This window comes from Puma concolor, chromosome D3 (genome assembly GCF_028749965.1).
Source record: "Puma concolor isolate L17-30 chromosome D3, mPumCon1.1.hap2, whole genome shotgun sequence".
NCBI lineage: Eukaryota > Metazoa > Chordata > Mammalia > Carnivora > Felidae > Puma > Puma concolor.
Window position 1 is genome coordinate 57591293 of NC_141678.1, and position 18860 is coordinate 57610152.

At 39.7% G+C, this 18860-nt stretch overlaps 1 protein-coding gene across 5 annotated transcripts in view; it reads left to right on the top strand.

Moving 5' to 3' along the window:
• The first annotated feature begins 95 nt into the window (after positions 1–95).
• The window catches only part of ELP2 (elongator acetyltransferase complex subunit 2), a 44004-nt gene continuing 25239 nt past the window's right edge, over positions 96–18860 (top strand). For 2 of the 5 annotated variants that reach the window (XM_025931029.2, XM_086682762.1), the window contains exons 1-11: positions 96–365; positions 2943–3021; positions 5221–5291; positions 9421–9577; positions 9838–9915; positions 12127–12191; positions 12950–13016; positions 13497–13637; positions 14721–14816; positions 16505–16605; positions 16803–16934. In XM_025931029.2, the coding sequence (XP_025786814.1) occupies positions 228–365; positions 2943–3021; positions 5221–5291; positions 9421–9577; positions 9838–9915; positions 12127–12191; positions 12950–13016; positions 13497–13637; positions 14721–14816; positions 16505–16605; positions 16803–16934 (1125 nt within the window). In that variant the 5' untranslated portion in view covers positions 96–227. Of the gene's footprint in view, positions 366–2942; positions 3022–5154; positions 5292–9420; positions 9578–9837; positions 9916–12126; positions 12192–12949; positions 13017–13496; positions 13638–14720; positions 14817–16504; positions 16606–16802; positions 16935–18860 lie in introns of those variants that run through there. The other 3 variants (XM_025931030.2, XM_086682761.1, XM_086682763.1) reach the window with 3 other exon arrangements.

Here is an 18860-nt window from a genome sequence, read left to right on the forward strand (position 1 = left end):
CCACGGTCCAGCACAGAGTGCCGGTAGCTAGCTGCGCCCAGACACTGAAGACCGCTCGCGCCAGGAGAGTGGGCGGACCCGGCGTGGGCGTGGCCGCCTCCGCCCCGCCCTCGGACGCCTCTGAAAAGCGGTGTGGATAACGCCAGCAGGAAAGGCCACCACGCGGGTAGTTCCGCTCCGAGGGCGGAAGTGCGCGTCCAGGCCTCCGCCGCGGCCCAGCCAGCAACATGGTAGCGCCCGTGCTGGAGGTAACTCACGTGTTTTGCTGCCCAAACCGGGTGCGGGGAGCCCTGAGCTGGAACTCCGGGCCCGGAGGACTTTTGGCCTTCGGCACATCCTGTTCCGTGGTGCTCTATGACCCTCAGGTAAGAGAAGTGGCTGGACGCCTGTTTCTATGTTCTTCGGGGTCGGAATCCTCTGGGTGCGCCGCGGCCAGACTGTAGACACTCCTGCAGGGCGGCAGATAGGGTGTGTGGGCGAGGGGTCGCCTTGGGGCGTGCGGGACTCGTGTCGCACGCCGCGGCAGCCTGGGGTCACCGTGTACTGCCAGTAGCCTGTTAGTCTCACGTAGCCCCCCACCTGTCCCACGTAACTCCCCACATGAATGACAGCCGTTTCTGAAAACTTCCGTGGGAACGGCCGTACTGTTAATGAGTTCGGGTTTTAAAAGATTCGCCATTTAGGTATGGATGAAAGCCATTATCACAGGTGGTACCTCACTTCTGTATTTCCTTCAGATTTACTTAACAAGCTTGTATTGGGTTTCAAGGAAATATTACTTGTATTTTGACTTAGGGAGTAGATATTTTAAAGAAGGCGCCGGTGGGGTAAATGTCAAAGGGATTAGGAATCCTAAGCAGTGGTTATAGGGCAGGGAGTACATATTCTTGGAACTTTACCAAGTCTATTGATTGTTTTCTTGGTGCTTTAACCAGGCTTTTTTTTCTCCCCCTTTAAAATGTTTGTTTATTTTGAGAGAGAGAACGCATGCAGGGGGAGTGTCAGAGGGAGAAGGAGAGAGAGAATCCCTAGCAGGTTCGGTGCTGTCGGCCCGCGGAGCCCAACCACAAGCTCTGTCTCACCAACTGTGAGATCTTGAGCTGACCGGAAATCAAGAGTCCAGCGCTCAATCTCGGGAGTCCAGAGCTCAATTGACTAAGCCACGCAGGCGCCCATAACCAAACTTTCCAAGTGACTAGTTTTTGCAGTCTTACCAGAGTTATTATGACTCCATTCCCACTGTCTGATTTTGGAGGATACAATTAGTGTCGCTTCTCAAAAGGAGCCTCAGTGTAAAAAATAGAGTGCTAGAAATGAAAATGCAATGCAGGAGATAGCTCTATGTATTTCTTATTGTACTGCTTTATTTGATTAAAAATCTCATTCTCATAATCTTTTCACATTCAAATTTATATATGAAATAGCTGTGTTTTCTGTATCTTGAGCTGGCTTCCTGCCTCTTTGTTTCCTATTGTTGCCATGCGTTCTTTTTTTTTTAATGTTTATTTTTGAGAGAGCATGCACGTGCGCATACGTGGTAGGGGAGGGGCAGAGAGCAAGAGAGAGAATCCTAAGCAGGCTCAGAGTTGTCAGTGCAGAGCCCCAACTTAGGGCTCAAACTCACCATGAGATCATGACCTCAGCTGAAACCAAGAGTTTAACCGGCTGAACCACCCAGGCGCTCCGCCATGCCCTGCCATGCGTTCGTAACTGGCAGGAGAAAGCATGGAAAACCAAGGAAAACTTTACTGAGACAGTCAACCAAGGACTGACTCAGCTGTAGAGGGCAATTTTTCTGCAGCCACTTAATGTATTTGTGCCCGTGTCTTCCATCACATTTTTACTTTTAATGATAGCCTCGTGGCCATGTTAGGGGATTTTAACTTACCAAAAAAGAAGTATGTTGGGCCTAAAAAGTACTTTGTTACATATCTGTTGTTTGGGCTCTAAATTAAATATAGGAATAAGAGCATGTCAGATGCTAAAGTAAAGTTTTGGTGTGATACTCAGCAGATTTTTGAGGACCCTCTGTGCTAGTCCTGGACTGGGTGGTGATGATACAAAGATAATGGGTAATAATTCCTGCCCATCAAGGAATTCTTAATCTAGTGAGAGAGACAGTGAAATACTATAAATTGTTTCACAGCCTCAAATAACTTATGTGTGAAATATACCAGTTTTTGCACATTCACATCTGAATTTCAGTTGGCATTTAAGCAGATAGGAAGCTTGTGCTGTTCATAGTAAATAGGGAAAGTGGCCCTAAAGAGGAAGGCACTGTAGTCACAGAGTTAATATCTTCAGTGCGTGAAGTAAAATAAAGCCCAAGTGTGGAGGGATGTTACTGAAAGCACAGTCTGAGCGGCTGCTGGGAACTTGACTGTACCCCTTGAAGGGATCCCATGTCTGAAGACCTTAGTTGTGGCCTGGTAACTTTGTTTCTTTAAGGCTGATGACCCAACATCTGATCAGCCATGGCATATAAAGAGAGCCATGAATTTGACTCCGATAATCATGAATTTCTCTATTGAGGGGTTTTTTTTGGTCAGTAAAACCCCGAGATTGGTACAAGCATGGTAGCAGTAGGCCCTGAGACCTGTGGGAGCACAAGAAAGAGTTAGCCTGGGGTATCCAGACAGGCTCCCCGGTAGAGAAGGACCAAGGTGGTCAGGAGGAGCTAGCAGATAAAGACCTGAGAGCTCAGTGTGCTGAGAACAAGGAACATCCAGAATATGGAGTGGTGACAAAGGCAGGCACACATTAGAGTGAACGGATAGTTTAAGCTATGGTTTAGAGTTTATGAATTAAGGGAAGTGATTCTGTTTGAAGTAATCCTGAACTTTTTATTAGCATCAAAACCATTGACATCTGACTTTTATTAATTTATTAATTCCTCTGTAGGATAATTTGTAATTTACTAACTGGTGTTTTCTTTTGTAAAGGAAAGGGTTGTCATCACCAACCTGAATGGTCACACTGCTCGGGTCAATTGTGTACAGTGGATTTGTAAACAAGATGGTTGTAAGTATTCATCTGTTTGTTAAAGGTACTTTCAGTTGCTTTCTGCTAAGTATGGTTAGCCATTTTTCTAAAAAGAATTGCTTTTAGATGGTGCTTCCAGAATCCTTTGGAATTTGCTGAAATGTCTTATATATACCTTACTGTGGTATTCTTATGGACTCTGAAATAATTTTATTTTCTATTCCATAAACACTTATTGAGAGCATTCTGAGCCATGCACAAATACAGAATTTGCTGAATAAGTATGACTTTGCTATGATTTTATCTGTGACATTAAAAAAAAAGTTTAGGGGCACTTGGGTGGCTCAGTTGAGGGTCCAACTTTGGCTCAGCTCATGATCTTGCAGTCTGAGGGTTTGAGCCCTGCGTCTTTGCTGACAGCTCAGAGCCTGGAGCCTGCTTCTGATTCTGTATCTTCCTCTCTCTGTCCCTGCCCTGCTCATGCTCTGTCTGCCTCTCTCAAAAATAAACATAAAAAGATAAAAAGGTTAATAAGCCACTTATTTCAATTGGTAATGCAGTATTAGTCATGTTAGGTCAATAAAAACCATTAAATACTAGAAAGAGTGGCTGTTGGTGCAGATATTAAAGCCAATTGTAATTATATTAATTGCTGCCAAGTGACATCAAAGACTACTTGAATTTCAGTATAGGGATTTATTATAAAATGTTAATTTGGGCTTGTATATTTTATCTTTAAAAGTGAGGTTATATAAAATGAATTGCTTGTGTTTCAATGTAATCTGTAACTATTATGTTTGATTTCCTAAGATTAGGGCTCTACCAGTAGATAATTAAGATATTTTTTCTAACCCAAGTATTAGTGATATATAAAATGTTAATAATATCATTTCATAATTTTAGGAGAACCCATCTGGCTTGGTTTGTAGAGCATGTGACTGGATCTCAGGGTCATGAGTTTAAGACCCATGTTGGGTGTGAGCCTACTTAAACAACAACAAAAAAACCTTTCATATTTTTATTTTAATTTTTTTAATGTTTATTTTGTGAGAGAGAGAACACGGAGGGGCAGAGAGAGAGGGGGACAGAGGATCTGAAGAGGGCTCTGTGCTGACAGCAGAGAGCCCAATACAAGGCTCAAACTCATGAACCATGAGATCATGATCTGAGCTGGAGTTGGATGCTTAACTGACTACGCCACCCAGCTGCCCCATTTCATATTTTTAAAATGTCTGATTTTTAACACATTACTTTTAGGGACCTTATAGTAATTCTCAAAATCATGTAGTTAAATAATTGGCTTAGTGTCTGTGATCCATGAAGAAATTAAAGCCCCAAGATCACAGCTGGCTGGCAGTAAGTAGGGTTTGGACATGAACGTCAGACTTCTGACTATAGATCTAATGTTCTTCAGACAATCCCCCTGTTGCTCCCCTAAATATCTAGCACACAGACCAGAAGAAACATAAGTGGAAAATTATATTTGATTATTTCTCCCTTTTTGGTTGTTACTCCTTATTCTTCTGTTATCCACAAGAAGTTGTGTTTAAAAGAGCTACTCTGAAATATTTGTCTTATTTCAAAAATATGTCATATACTTAATAGCAGTTGACTGTAAATGTCTCATATAGGTCATTCCTGCCGAAAGTATTTAGCGTGCATCTTACATGTTGAAACAACCAGGTATATCCAGATTGAGGGACATTTGCAAAACAACTGGCTGGGACTGTCATTGTCCCAAAAAAAGGGGACTGGGAAACTATTCTAGGTTAAAGGATATTAAAAAGATACGGCAACTAAATATGCAATTTGTGGTCCTTAGGTTCAGAATTTATAAAAGTTACAAAAGACGTTACTGGGACAATTCAGGGTAATTTAAATATGGACTGTATGTTACATGGTGATACTGTATCAATCAACAATTAAAACTTTTGAATATGTTAATTGTCCTGTGGCATGTACGAAATGTTCTAATTCTTAGGTTACATATAATAAAGTGTTAGAAATTCAGAGGTCATGATGTCTGCAACTTATTTTTAAATGGTTTGTTAAAATAAAGGGATCTATGTATGCATGTATAGAGAAAGTGAGATGTTAGGCAAATGTGGCAAAATGTTAATAGTTGGTGAGTCTAGATAAGGGTATATGAGTTTTCTTATATCTTTTCTATAGCCTTGAGAGTTTTCAAGACAGCTGGGGAAAAAATAAAAATATTTATGGAGATATAACTTTTTTCAGCTCCTTCTACTGAATTACTTTCTGGAGGATCTGATAATCAAGTGATTCACTGGGAAATAAAGAATAATCAGGTGGGTGGACATGTTTATAAGAAAAGACCTTTATCTGCTTTTATTTTCAGGTCTTTTTGTCCTTTCTACTGTATTCTTTTATGAAGTTGCTTTATTCTTATCAGTAATCCAGGTCCTGTATCTTCTATACTTCACATGCCCTGTACCCTTCCTTCTGATATTTGCTCTCATATTCACATGCTGTCATTCATTTCTGTGAATTTCCCATCATTTTGTAATAGTTTTCACACTGCACATACAGGGGCTATTTGTTCTGTCTTCACTGATAGCATAAATTAGTACTGCCTTGTTCACAGGACAGCTGTTACCATGTGGATATAGATTTACATAATTCTGAGTGATGTTATAATATGCAGTGCTGAGTATGGACGGATTTCTATTGATGGACACTAGGTTGTTTCTAGTTGTAAGCAAAGATTAAAAGTTAGCGTGTTAGACATTTGAACATCTGTCATGCAGTAGATGTAGATGAGGCAGAATCCTATTCATGATTCACGTACATGGTTTTGAAGGCAAAATCTACTTGAAGAGTTAAAGAGCAAGGGTAGCTCCGTAGATAATGTGCTCTAGCTTGCTGTACCACAACCGTGGTGCTGTGAGTTTAGTAGAATTTTAAGAGGTGGTCTTTGAATTGGGTCTTAAAGTATCAGGTGGTTTCCTTGGGAGGAATTAAAAAAAAATTTTTTTTAATGTTTATTTATTTTTATTTTATTTCTTAAAAAAAAATTTTTTTTAATGTTTATTTATTTTTGAGAGAGAGAGACAGAACGTGAGTGGGTGAGGGTCAGAGAGAGGGAGACACAGAATCCGAAGCAGACTCCAGGCTCTGAGCTGTCAGCACAGAGCCTGATGTGGGTTTCTAGTCCACAAACTGAGATCATGACCTGAGTGAAGTTGGGTGCTTAACCTACTGAGCCACCCAGGTGCCCCTAGTGTTTGTTTATTTTTGAAGGAGAAAGAGACAAAGTGTGAGCAGGGGAGGAGCAGAGACAGAGAGAGGGAGACACAGAATCAGAAGCAGGCTCCAGGCTCTGAGCTGTCGGCACAGAGCCCAACATGGGGCTTGAACTCATGAGCCATGAGGTCATGACCTGAGCCGAAGTCGGACACCCAACCGACTGGGCCACCCAGGTGCCCCTCCTTGGGAGGAGTTTAAGGGTCTAGAATTCCTGGTAGGAAATTCCTGGCATGAATGAAAAAGCTCAGTTGATAAAGAAGACCACCTGTTCAGCAGTATCCAGTCTTAACCCAAGCCTAGGCTTTAGGACAGGGCTTTCTAAAAAAGTTTGTTCAGGGAGGTATTCATCTCTCAAGAAGTTAAGTGAAAAAAGGAATCTATGGCCAATCAAGGTTGGGAAACACTATAGAATATAGTCTCTCCTTTAGAGAGTCCCAGTGCACCGTGAGTATAGTGAGGGCTCTGTAAAGTTCTGACATGGACCAACATGAGTATCTTTAAGTACCATTTCCCAAGCTTCGTTCAAGTCTTAACTTTTTTTTCCCCTTTTAAGTTTCTTAGCATTCCTTGTAACTGAATGACATAGTTCTGGACATGTTTCTTTTTTTTTTTTTTTTTTTTTTTTTATTAAAATTTTTTTTTTTTTCAACGTTTATTTATTTTTGGGACAGAGAGAGACAGAGCATGAACGGGGGAGGGGCAGAGAGAGAGGGAGACACAGAATCGGAAACAGGCTCCAGGCTCTGAGCCATCAGCCCAGAGCCCGACGCGGGGCTCGAACTCACGGACCGCGAGATCGTGACCTGGCTGAAGTCGGACGCTTAACCGACTGCGCCACCCAGGCGCCCCTGGACATGTTTCTTGATAATTCATTGTAGGCAGTACTACTAGAGAAGTACGGTAGGGGAAGATCATGTGGAAATGTAGATACCAACTTTAAGAGTTTGTTCTTTATTAGCAGGCACTAGGAAGTCCTTGATGATTTCTAAGCAGAAGAGTATGAATAACAGAAGAAGATTGATCTGACAGCAATGTGCCATTTCATAGTAGGAAAAAATAGGAAGAAAGCGATGTGGGGTGTTTTTGAAGGCAAAATGATTTTGACATTGATTAGTTATTAAAGGAGTGGGAGCTGGTGTTAGGGGAGTAAGTAATAAAAATAGTGGGATTCTGTTTCCAGGTCTTGGGAGAAAGGTGCTTCTACAAAGTAAGATAGGGAAACTGGAGGAAAGATGTGGAATTTACTTGTAGACATTTCGCTTGAATTGCTGGCCTGGCATCCATACTTGTCCTCAGAAGGAGAGGGCAGGTGTGGAGGTAGGGATTTTGGAAGTACCTAGACGTGAATGAGAGCAAAGGGAGGTGTAGCAAACTTAACTCCTGTTTGGACTGATCTTGGTAGAGGAATCCAGAGGGAGTGAGTGATTTGAACACTTGATTTTGAGATCTTGAGGTGAGACTTGAAAAACTCTTTCCTCATTGCTGCCCCACACTTCTGTCAATAGGGGATCACAGACTGAGCAAGTATCTGGTGGCAGCAAACTTCAGGAGGAGCCAGAGGAGAAAATGTGAGGCCAGACAGGGAGGACCGCAGGAGGGTGAAAGGCATGAAAGGGGGTTAAAGGGAATAAGAGGATTTAGAGGAAGGGGCCACACATGGAAACCTTAGAGCCTTACAGGCTCCTTTCCATATGCATTTCCATGTATGCAGGTGTTCAACACACCTTGACTTCTGATAAAAGGAAATAATTCTAAGCTGGTAGAATGAGAGGTTTGTCTTTGAAGAGTGAGCATTGTTTTTTTTAACAAGGTGACAAACTTGAGAGGTTTCTTTTGAGTTTTTAAAATTCTCTGATGGTTGACATACACCCCTGCTTAAAAATGTAAAATGAGTATTTTCAAGAGATTTAAATTTGGGGGGAGTAATGATATAGACACATGTGAAGGAAGTTTACAGAAAAGCATGAAGAAGGAAAACAAACTAAGTACAGAACCTCAGCAGAGTTAGCATTCTAATGAACATTGTTGTAGTTCTCTATTTCGTGTGTATAATTATACATACAAGAGATTATATTGTACTTGAGTTTTTTAAAATGAGTTTTCCAAGAAGCCAAAAGTTAATGGCTGCAGGAAGTTAGTGTACAGAACCTTATACATAATTATTTTCTTGAATGGCAGAGTTCAGCTTAATTGGGAAAACAATTGAAACATTTAAGGGATCCCACTATTTTGGGAGATAGCAAATTATAGAAGATACTTCTCAAAGGATATGATAGAATCTCACACATTTTGAACTCTAAAAAATACACCTAAAATAACAGAAATGATACCACAGGGCATAATCTTGCATGGCAGGCATTTAGATGATAAACAAATGGAATTTCTTAGTTCTGTTTGCCATTTTTTTTTTTTTTTCATTTTCCAGCTGTACTTGATTCAGGCAAGTATCATGAGTGTATGCTAAAAATATTTGGTTAAAGTTTGATGGAGAAGTACCAAGTTACAAAGTATAATCTTACATAACATTACAAAAAAATTTTTTACCTTCGCAGTGAAAAAACATGGCAGATACTACCTTTACTAGGATACCAAGCTTAACTTCACTAATATTGGCACAGAGTGGTATCATGTGCTTCCTGATGGGATGCACATGGATAGTAATGTCAAAATGTATACCCTGAATCTATTCATGAGGAAATAGACTGATCCAAAAGAGAAACATTCCACAAAGCTGGCTCTAGTCTTCAAAAAATATCAATGTTGTGGTTGTCTTTCCATGTTATCCTTTTTGTTGACTACAGTGTGTATCTACAATAATATAATCAGCTCCTCTTAAAAATTTTAGGTTGATTGCAATTTTTCACTAGTATAAAGATTGTGTGATGAATCTTTTTCTGCATTCGTTTGTTACTATTTGTTACACTAGTGTGGTTAGCATCTCAGAGTAGATTCTTAGATGTGAAATTGCTGTGTCAAAGGGTATGCACACTTTAAGTGTCCTTACTGCAGTCAGACCAACTTCTCTGAAGTTTACTTGCTCTTCAACTCTAGAGGATGTATTTCTGGGTCAGGTAGTTTAACAGTACTTTTAATTCTGTGATTTTAATTCAGTAAAGGTAAAACTTAATTCCTTTTTTATCACCATGTTTTTGTCAATTCTTTCTGATGTAGCTTTTAAAAGCAGTCCATCTCCAAGGCCACGAAGGACCTGTTAATGCAGTGCATGCTCTTTACCAGAAGAGGGCGTCAGGCGTTGCATTCCGTACACTGATGGTGTCTGCAGCTTCTGATTCTACTGTTCGAGTCTGGTCTAAAAACGGTTCAGAAGGTAGGTTTAGAGAAATTATAATACAAATGAAATAGTAATTGTCAAGTGACGAAAGAACATACATGTCAGTTTCTTTCAGTCTTTGAAGTCCTTTTATTCTCTGTAACGTTAAAAATTGACCATTTACGTCCACATGGTCATTGGGTCTCAGGATTGACTTCTCTCATCCCTATTGCACCCAGGGCTGTTGACGATGCTGCCCAACCTTTCTAGGTGGATAAGCTCAGTGTTAGTTGTTCATGGTGTTTTTTATTTCTTAGTAACATGCCTTCAGACCTTGAACTTTGGAAATGGATTCACTCTGGCTCTCTGCTTGTCTTATTTGCCTAGTACTGATGGTGAGTATCCTGCTGAGTATACGTTAAAACAGCAGTATAGGTGCCTGGCTGGCTCAGTAGAGCATGTCACTCTTGATCTCTGAGTTGTGAGTTCGAGCCCCATGTGTAGACCCTACCTAAAAATCCCAAAACACCACAAAAAACAGCAATATGTTTTTGTATCTCCCTACAACCAGACACGTTTGGTTTTAATATTGTATCTAGATAAGTTGAAACATGGAAAATAGACCTTTTAAAAGAATGGAAGTATAGTTGACACAATGTTACATTAGTTTCAGGTGTACAACATAGTGATTCCACTACTGTGTTCCTTATGCTACGTTACCCAGAAGCGTACTTTTGTTTTCAGTATTCAAATGATTTGTGTATAGAACATAAAATTAAGAGAAGTTGTAAGAATTTTGATAGCTGTTGAAAATTTAAGAGACCTAATATGTACTTGGGATTGATGCTATTTATCATGTACGTTATCAACATCTATAGATCTAATTTGGGAAAATGAACTCTTTGAAGGCTGAGATCTGGCATAAGTTGAAAAAAATACTAAAGATGAACCCCGTGAACATTCCTCTGATGATGAGAGCCTCTTCACATCCTGCATAATGACCATTGGCCCAAGATCACTTAGAATCTCCCAACAGAAAAACTTCCCTTTTGCTATGAAACCCATCTGTACGTACCTTTGATTGTCCTCCACAGAGTTGTTGGCCAATGTGGTTCAGTCTGTCTCTGCCGCCTCAGTTCTCTGGAGGACATACCTGGTGGAGAGAGGCCACCAGCCTCCCTTGCCCTCTGCAGCAGCAACTGCAACTCCGTGTTACGATGTGATGAACTTTGTGCAAGGGCTCCCCGGGAGGAGGAACTCCCACATTCTGGCTTCATAGCAGAGAATTTAGTTTCTTCCCATCCACAGTGAGGCCAAGTGACTGGAGTTTTTGTTTTTGTGTTTTGTTTTGTTTTTTGATGTTTGTTTGTTTGTTTGAGAGAGCTGCCAGCCAGCGTGGGAGGGGTGATGAGTGAGGGGGACAGAGAATCCGAAGTGCTGACAGCAGCAAGCCCCATGCCCTCAAACTCACAAACCTTGAGATCATGGCCTGAGCTGAAGTCAGATGCTCAATCGACTGAGCCACCCAGGTGCCCCTGGGGTTTTTTTTGTTTTTTTGTTTTTACCTGATTTAGAGTGAAAAAATCTTTGAAAAACAAATTTAGAAAAAGACTCCTAATTTTATCTGCTGTCCTTTGGTAACGTGAATTTTTTTATAGTCCTACCTTTCATGACATTTTAACCATGTATTTAATTACCTGCTCTTTTTTTAAAAAAATTGAGGTATAATTGACACATATTAGTTTTAAGCATACAATGTAAGGATTTGATATTTATATATATTGTGAAATCACCACAATAAGTCTGGTGAACATTCCTCACCATCCATAGGTACAGATTTTTTTTCCTTGTGTTGAGAACTTTTAAGATCTATTCTCTTAGCAACTTTCAATTATGAAGTAATTGTATGTGCTTTTATTTTGTTCTCTACTTGCTTCATGAATTTTGTTTTACTGTTGAATTCTCAAAGTGTAAGGTCCTTGAAGTAACAAACCCTTAAATCTTTGTGCAGTAGCCATGATGCTGGACTCCTACATAGCTCGTACATTTTCTGGCTGTGTTGGACCAGCAACTTTTCATATTAATCTTCTGGTTGACATGGTGAAATGCTCCCAACTTGCTTTTTGTGTTTCTCTTTTCACTGCTGCTTCTATCGTAAATGACACAGAATGGAGGAAAGGACTCGCAGCTAATTAGCAGTGATTCTTTGCCCAGTAGCTGTTTGGTTTTTTTTTTTATTTGTTTTGAGAGACAGCGCAGGGGAGGGGCAGAGAGAGAGGGGGAGAGCGAATTCCAAGCAGGCTCTGTGCTGTCAGTGCAGAGTCCAACACAGGGCTTGATCTCACAAACTGTGAGATCATGACCTGAGTTGAAATCAGGAGTCTGATGCTCAACCAACTGAGCCACCCAGGCACCAAGTAACTAATAGAACATTTGAGATTATTCATTTTATTCCTACAGACATTTATTGAGCACTTTCAGTTTGTTTGTGCAGGGTGTGGGACATAGAAGTCTGGATTCTTTACCAAGTTCTTAGAATCCATCATAGGTGATAATCATAACATGTGATGGAATATCTACAGTAAAGCCTCTTTTTATCCTCCCAGTACCAATATTAGCATGTGGTGATGATGACTGCAAAATTCACTTATTCGTTCAACAAAATGACCAGGTAATTAATGATTTACGTTCTGCTTAATTACACATTTTAATGCAGCCTAGTTCCAGATGATAAATTTTAGGGATGTTCTACTACTCTAAAATAATCCAGTACGAGAATCTTTTTTGAAAGTCCTCTTTTAGATGGTTTTCCACTCTCTTTGAACACAAGTAAGTGCTGCCTTGGCCACCTGGTCCAGAGTTGTTAGGTGGAAACGGATCAGTAGATGGTGGAAGGACAGGAGGAAGATGCTGTGGTGGTGGTTTATAAATTTTTTTTTGGTAAATTCTAAATAAATTATATCTATGGTGAAATACAGCTGGTAGTGTTTGTCTTTCTGAGCTTACCTAGATATTGAGACATTAGAGGAGAAAAGTTCCAGAAAAGGGGTTGGGTCACTTAAAACTTCAATAGTAGAGATACTTCTTTCTTTACCTTCTATAGTGAAGTTTAAAACGGTTGTGAATGTCCGACCACCCGACTTTTTTCTACAGAATAATACGTGTCATTTTATCCTGTAAAAATTTAGAGTATTTATCTATTTATAGATATTACATACTCAGCATTGCTGTGTTAGATAAGTTAGATGACTATGAGATTTTTTCATTCCCAAATGAGAGCTCTATCTTATGTCTGATCAGATAGTGTTGCCAATTTAAAAAACAAAAAAAAAGTGCATCAGGACTGGCTGTGACCCCAAATGAAATCACTGATATACCTGAAAATTTAAATTCTTACATCAAGTCTGATGATTTTTGTTATCTTACTAGTTTCAGAAAGTGCTTTTTCTCTGTGGACATGAGGATTGGATAAGAGGCGTGGAATGGGCAACCTTTGGTCAGTATGAAATCTTGCTGAAGTTCATATGATGGGGCAAGTGTGTGGAACTTCCTGGAAAGCAGCCTGTTGTGTTTTCATTTAAAATTTTCTTTGTATGTAACATTTTTCTGTTGTCCCTTTTAGAAAAGAGGATACTTACCCCTTTTGTTAACGATCAATTGGGGTGGCAGAGGATGAAAGCAGTTGATGTTTTAAAGCGGACACTAGCTGACTATTACACACGTAGACATTCTTGAGGAGTTCTTTGTAGAATTTTGTAGACTGTATAAGAACACATGTCATAACCATTTATTGGTATTGTATGTATATTTGCCAATGTTACTGAAAAAGAATATAGGTCAAGTGAATAAAGGGCTGGGAGGCAAAGTCTAATTTTTTCAGGAAGTTTAAAGATCTGCATATTGTGGAGGAGAAAGTCTTACACATAAATTTAAGATATAATGTTTAAAAAAATAATAAAATTCGTTGTTTTATTAGGTAGAGATCTTTTCCTGGCGAGCTGCTCACAAGATTGCCTGATACGAATATGGAGGCTGTATGTAAAATCAACATCTTTAGAAACTCAGGATGATGATAATATAAAGCTGAAGGAAAATACTTTTACGATAGAAAAGGAAGGTGAGTAATCATGAAAATATTTGATGTTAACAGTTTCCTGACTCATTCATAATATTATTAACACAACACACCTAGGTGAAGGTTAGTTTTTCAAAAGTATCATACCTATGTGAAACAGATACTGTGCATTTTTAAAAACAATTTTTTTAAGGATAAGTTATTTTTTGTATATGAAACTTACTTTTCTTCTAAACCACATTTGTAAGATTTTTAGAAATTGCTGAAAATGTTTACTGTTTTCTCAAATTATAAATTATAAGATGCCAAATTTTTAGTTTAGCATTGGAAGGTCTAAAAGAATAAAGTAAGTTATCCGTACCTTTACTGGATGAGAGAAGACGAGCCAGAGCCCTACATTTGAGTGGGATGTGTAATTCTGATTTTCTTATTGGGTGGTAATCAGAGCAGTACCCCTGCATGGCAGATCCTGTTGGGATGTTATATTTGAAGGAAATATTTTTAAGTGTTCAACTAAATTACAGTGTTGTTCACCTAGGAGTACTCTCCTTTGTTATTACTCTTCTTGGTTTTGAAGCCCTTTAGAGTTGAGATTTTGGTACGTGGTTTTCTGGGGAAAACCTAGAAATCCTTAACCAGCATGTCATGAGTAGCTGGCTGTTCCCAAATATGAAATTTTGTTACATTTTTATTAATGATTTTGAAAGGTCACAGTACTGATTTGACCTCCTTTATTTCTGCATTTTTCTTAAGTTTTTTTAAAACGGTATTTTAGGCTATTATATGCTGATAATGACTGAGGATAGCCAGGAGGCTGACATGTCTGTTTTTCCTTTTTCATTGCAGTATAACAGCAGCTATCCCAGAAAAGTTTTAAAATTGGCCATACTCCTTAATATGTACTTATGACTAGAGAAAAATTTATGCAATTTTAGAACTTTTTCTCTTGTAATTTTGAACAATGAGTGAAGTCAATGAAATTCATTTTTTTGTTGAATTATTGACTCTAAATCATGTTTCTCTTCTGACTTTTGGAAAGGGAGTACATAGTTGTACAACTTTGTTGGTATGGAAATTCTTTTTAGAAGAGCTTTCAGGAAGAATATGTCATTCTTTTTGTTGCAGGTATTAAAATAGCATTTGCAGTTACTCTAGAGACTGTGCTGGCTGGTCATGAAAACTGGGTAAATGCAGTTCACTGGCAGCCTTCATTCTACAAAGGTAGGAAGAAAACATACTACATACTTGTCATTTGAGTTGAATCACACATGTAGAATTTTAAGCTGACCAAATGCAGTGGAGGAAGTGTTTTTAGTGTGACCAAGTGCTCGCTAACTGGCTGGCTCAGTCAGTAGAGTGTGCAACTCTTCATCTCGGGGTTGTAAGTTTGGGCCCCGCATTGAGTGTAGAGTTTACTTAAAATCTTGGGAAAAAAAAAAAAAAACCAAAACCTAAAAATCTCACATATAAGACATTTTTAGGTTGGCACAGTATAATACTACAGTTAGGTTCTCCTGGACATTCAGTCCCATTGAAACTTACACTCCTAAGTGGGAAAAGTGTGATTCCTGCTGTGGTGCTGAAGCCACCATGTCCCTTTTCACTTGCTCTTTAAATGCTTTCATCTAGTCTTCGTGGCGTTTAAGAGAAACTGACTTTTTTTTTTAATGTTTTTATTTATTTTTGAGACAGAGAGAGACAGAGCATGAGCAGGGGAGGGGCAGAGAGAGAGGGAGACACAGAATCCGAAGTAGGCTCCAGGCTCTGAGCTGTCAGCACAGAGCCCGACGCGGGGCTCGGACTCACAGCCCGTGAGATCAAGCCCTGAGCTGAAGTCACGCTTAACCAACTGAGCCACCCAGGGTGCCCCAAGAGAAACTGACTTTTAAGCCAACTTCTCTGGAACTTTTCCCCCTGGAAATAGGAAGTTGGTAATACTGAGCCACATCATTTATGAACAAATAAGACTCTTTCTCCCTCTTTCTTTGGCCCTTAACCTCTCTTCGTGGAGTGATGGTTGCTTGCTGAAGTTGGTGCTGTATTGTATAGCTGAACGAGGCACAGGCTTCATAATCTTCCCCTGACCCCCTCACCAAGGCAAGAATAGAGACTACCATTAATGAATACTCAAGTAACTGCCGTCCAACTGTTATTAATATTGTCATATTTTTGCTGCAATTTAAAAAAAGTAGATATTATTGGTATTAAGGGACCCCTGTGTATTCTTTCCCGAACTCTTTCCCCTCCATTCTTCCCTTAGGACAACTACAAGGCTGAATTCACTGCATATCATTCCCATGAGTGTTTTTATACTTCTACTATACATTTCTGTAGCCACAAACAGTATTGCTTTACAGTTGTTAAAACTTGATAACAATATGTATTCTCTTACATCTTGGCTTTTTAGCTTAACGTGTTTTAGAGTTGTACTCGTGTTGATTCATGTAGCTCTAATTTATTTATTTATTTATTTATTTATTTATTTATTTATTTATTTTTTTCAACGTTTATTTTTGGGACAGAGAGAGACAGAGCATGAACGGGGGAGGGGCAGAGAGAGAGAGGGAGACACAGAATTGGAAACAGGCTCCAGGCTCTGAGCCATCAGCCCAGAGCCCGACGCGGGGCTCGAACTCACGGACCGCGAGATTGTGACCTGGCTGAAGTCGGACGCTTAACCGACTGCGCCACCCAGGCGCCCCTCTAATTTATTTATTTTTATTGAAGTATAATCCATTGTCTAAATGTACCACACCTCGTTTATCTGGTCTAACGTAAACCTCTGTTGTGTTTCTAAAATGTTGCTATTGCTGCAAGTGAATGTTCTTGCAGTAACCGTGTTGTGTTTTTCTGGTAATCTACAAACAATGCTTGTTGATCACCTAAAGGCATTAGTTTTTATTCTTTAGATGGTCTTCTGCAGCAGCCAATGAGATTGTTGTCCGCCTCAATGGATAAAACCATGATTCTCTGGGCTCCAGATGAAGAGTCTGGAGTTTGGCTGGAACAGGTAAAAATGTGAATATTTACAGAACAGAAAATTGGGTTTAATAAATGATATTTAGCCCCCAAGTCTTTGTTCCTAGAGCTGCAAAAGTGTTCACTCTTTGTATGTGTTAAGTAAGTGAGAACATAAAAATCTCTGGAATCTGATTTCTACTGTGAGAATTGTGGACTCTTGATTACCACTTATTTTCTATTGCATAGGTTCGAGTAGGTGAAATAGGTGGAAATACTCTGGGATTTTATGATTGCCAGTTCAATGAAGATGGCTCCATGATCATTGCTCATGCTTTCCATGGAGCATTGCACCTTTGGAAACAGAATACGGCTAACCCAGTAAGAAAAGCATTTTTAAATAAAGCATTTGTTCTCACATAGAGTGAAATGAAGCTTAGGTAAACAGTGTTATGTACTTCCTATACTCTGCCAGAAACATAGTTGGGGTGTTTAAGTTCAAATGACGTCTTTCTTATTCACTTTTTCTTGTAGACATTATACTGTAGTTATGCTAAGTGAGAAACTTATGCTTTCCCAAGAGGAAAAGTATTCATTTGTTCAGTATCGTTGGGGTTTTGAAATTTGCACATAGGTCAGTTTTCTATGTAAGTGAACTTTAAGCTGTATAAATTTTTTTTTTTTTTTTTTTTAGCGTTTGTTTATTTTTGAGAGAGAGAGCGAGCTAGCAAGGAAGGGGCAGAGAGAGAGAGGGAGACACAGAACCTGAAGCAGGCTCCAGTCTCTGAGCTACTAACAGAGAGCCTGATGCAGCATCTGAACCCACAGACTGAGATCATGACCTGAGCTGAAGTCGGAGGCTTAACTAACTGAGCCACCCAGGTGCCCAAGCTGTATAAATTTTAGGCTCTGCCTTTAAGCTCTATAAATTTTTTGATGAGAATATTTCCTATAATGTGTAACATCCTGTCTTCTTTAAAAAAAATTTTTTTTTAACATTTATTCATTTTTGAGAGACAGTGTGAGTGGGAGGGGGCAGAGAGAGAGAGGGAGACACAGAATCCAAAGCAGCCTCCAGGCTCTGAGCTGTCAGCACAGAGCCTGACATGGGGCTCGAACTCACAGACCACGAGACCATAACCTGAACTGAAGTTGGATGCTTAACCGACTGAGCCACCCAGGCGCCCATGTAACATCCCTGTCTTCTTAAACAAGATAACATAATTTGGTCTTTTCTTGGGCAGTGAAGTACTCCATAGACAATTACTGGATGACTGACAAAAGGGCAATAGGACCACCTGTTATTTTGTGAAGGAATGTATTAATGCTCTCAAGTTGTTGATGGGTGTAATTTTAAATGGTCCTGTAAATACTGGGCTGTTTTACATCCTTTTTTATAATTGTTAGTTTCTTCTCAAAGAGGGAATTTTCCTTTAGTCATCTAGCTGCCTTTCAGTATTATTCCTTCTCTTACTTTCTTTTTTTTTTAATTTTTTTTAATGTTTATTTATTTTTGAGACGGAGATAGAGCGCGAGTGGGGGAGGGGCAGAGAGAGAGGGAGACACAGAACCTGAAACAGGCTCTAGGCTCTGAGCTGTCAGCACAGAGCCTGATGCGGGGCTCGAACCCACGAACCGTGAGGTCATGACCCGAGCCGAAGTTGGATGCTTAACCGACTGAGCCACCCAGATGCCCCATCTCTTAACTTTCTAATTTGCTTCTGATCCACTTTTTTGGGTTTGGGGAAATTGCAGGACAAGTGGCTAAGAGCACAGACTTTGGCGCTGGACAGTCTGGCTTCAGGCCCAGACCCCAGCACTTACTGGCTGTGTGCCCTCGAGGTCTTTGCCTAACCTCTGTCTCAGGTTCCTCCTGAGGAGGGTAAATAGAAAATGTAAAACGTGAATAGAAATATCACCTACTCTGGGGTTTCTATGATGCTTCAATGAGTTAATATTTGTATACTATGTAAAACGGGTCTGGCACCTAGAGGTTACTGTATGAATACGTTAAGTAAATAAATGAAAGAAATAAGAGCATTGAGTGAAATGTGAGTCAGCAGATTCTGAATGTCCATCTGATGGCTTCCTTTAAAAAGTAAAAATTCATGGATTTGCATAAACTTTAGTTGGTGGGCTTTGTAATAGTTGTGTCATCTGTGAAGCTTTCTCAATGCATGGAGTGATTTACTCTTTCCCTTATATCTTCCATTTGGAGTTGACCTTCGAAGACTGTTTCTACGAGTATGGAATCAGACCTGTAAATACAGAGAACACACTGATGTTTTGCTGAAGGGGAAAGGGGAC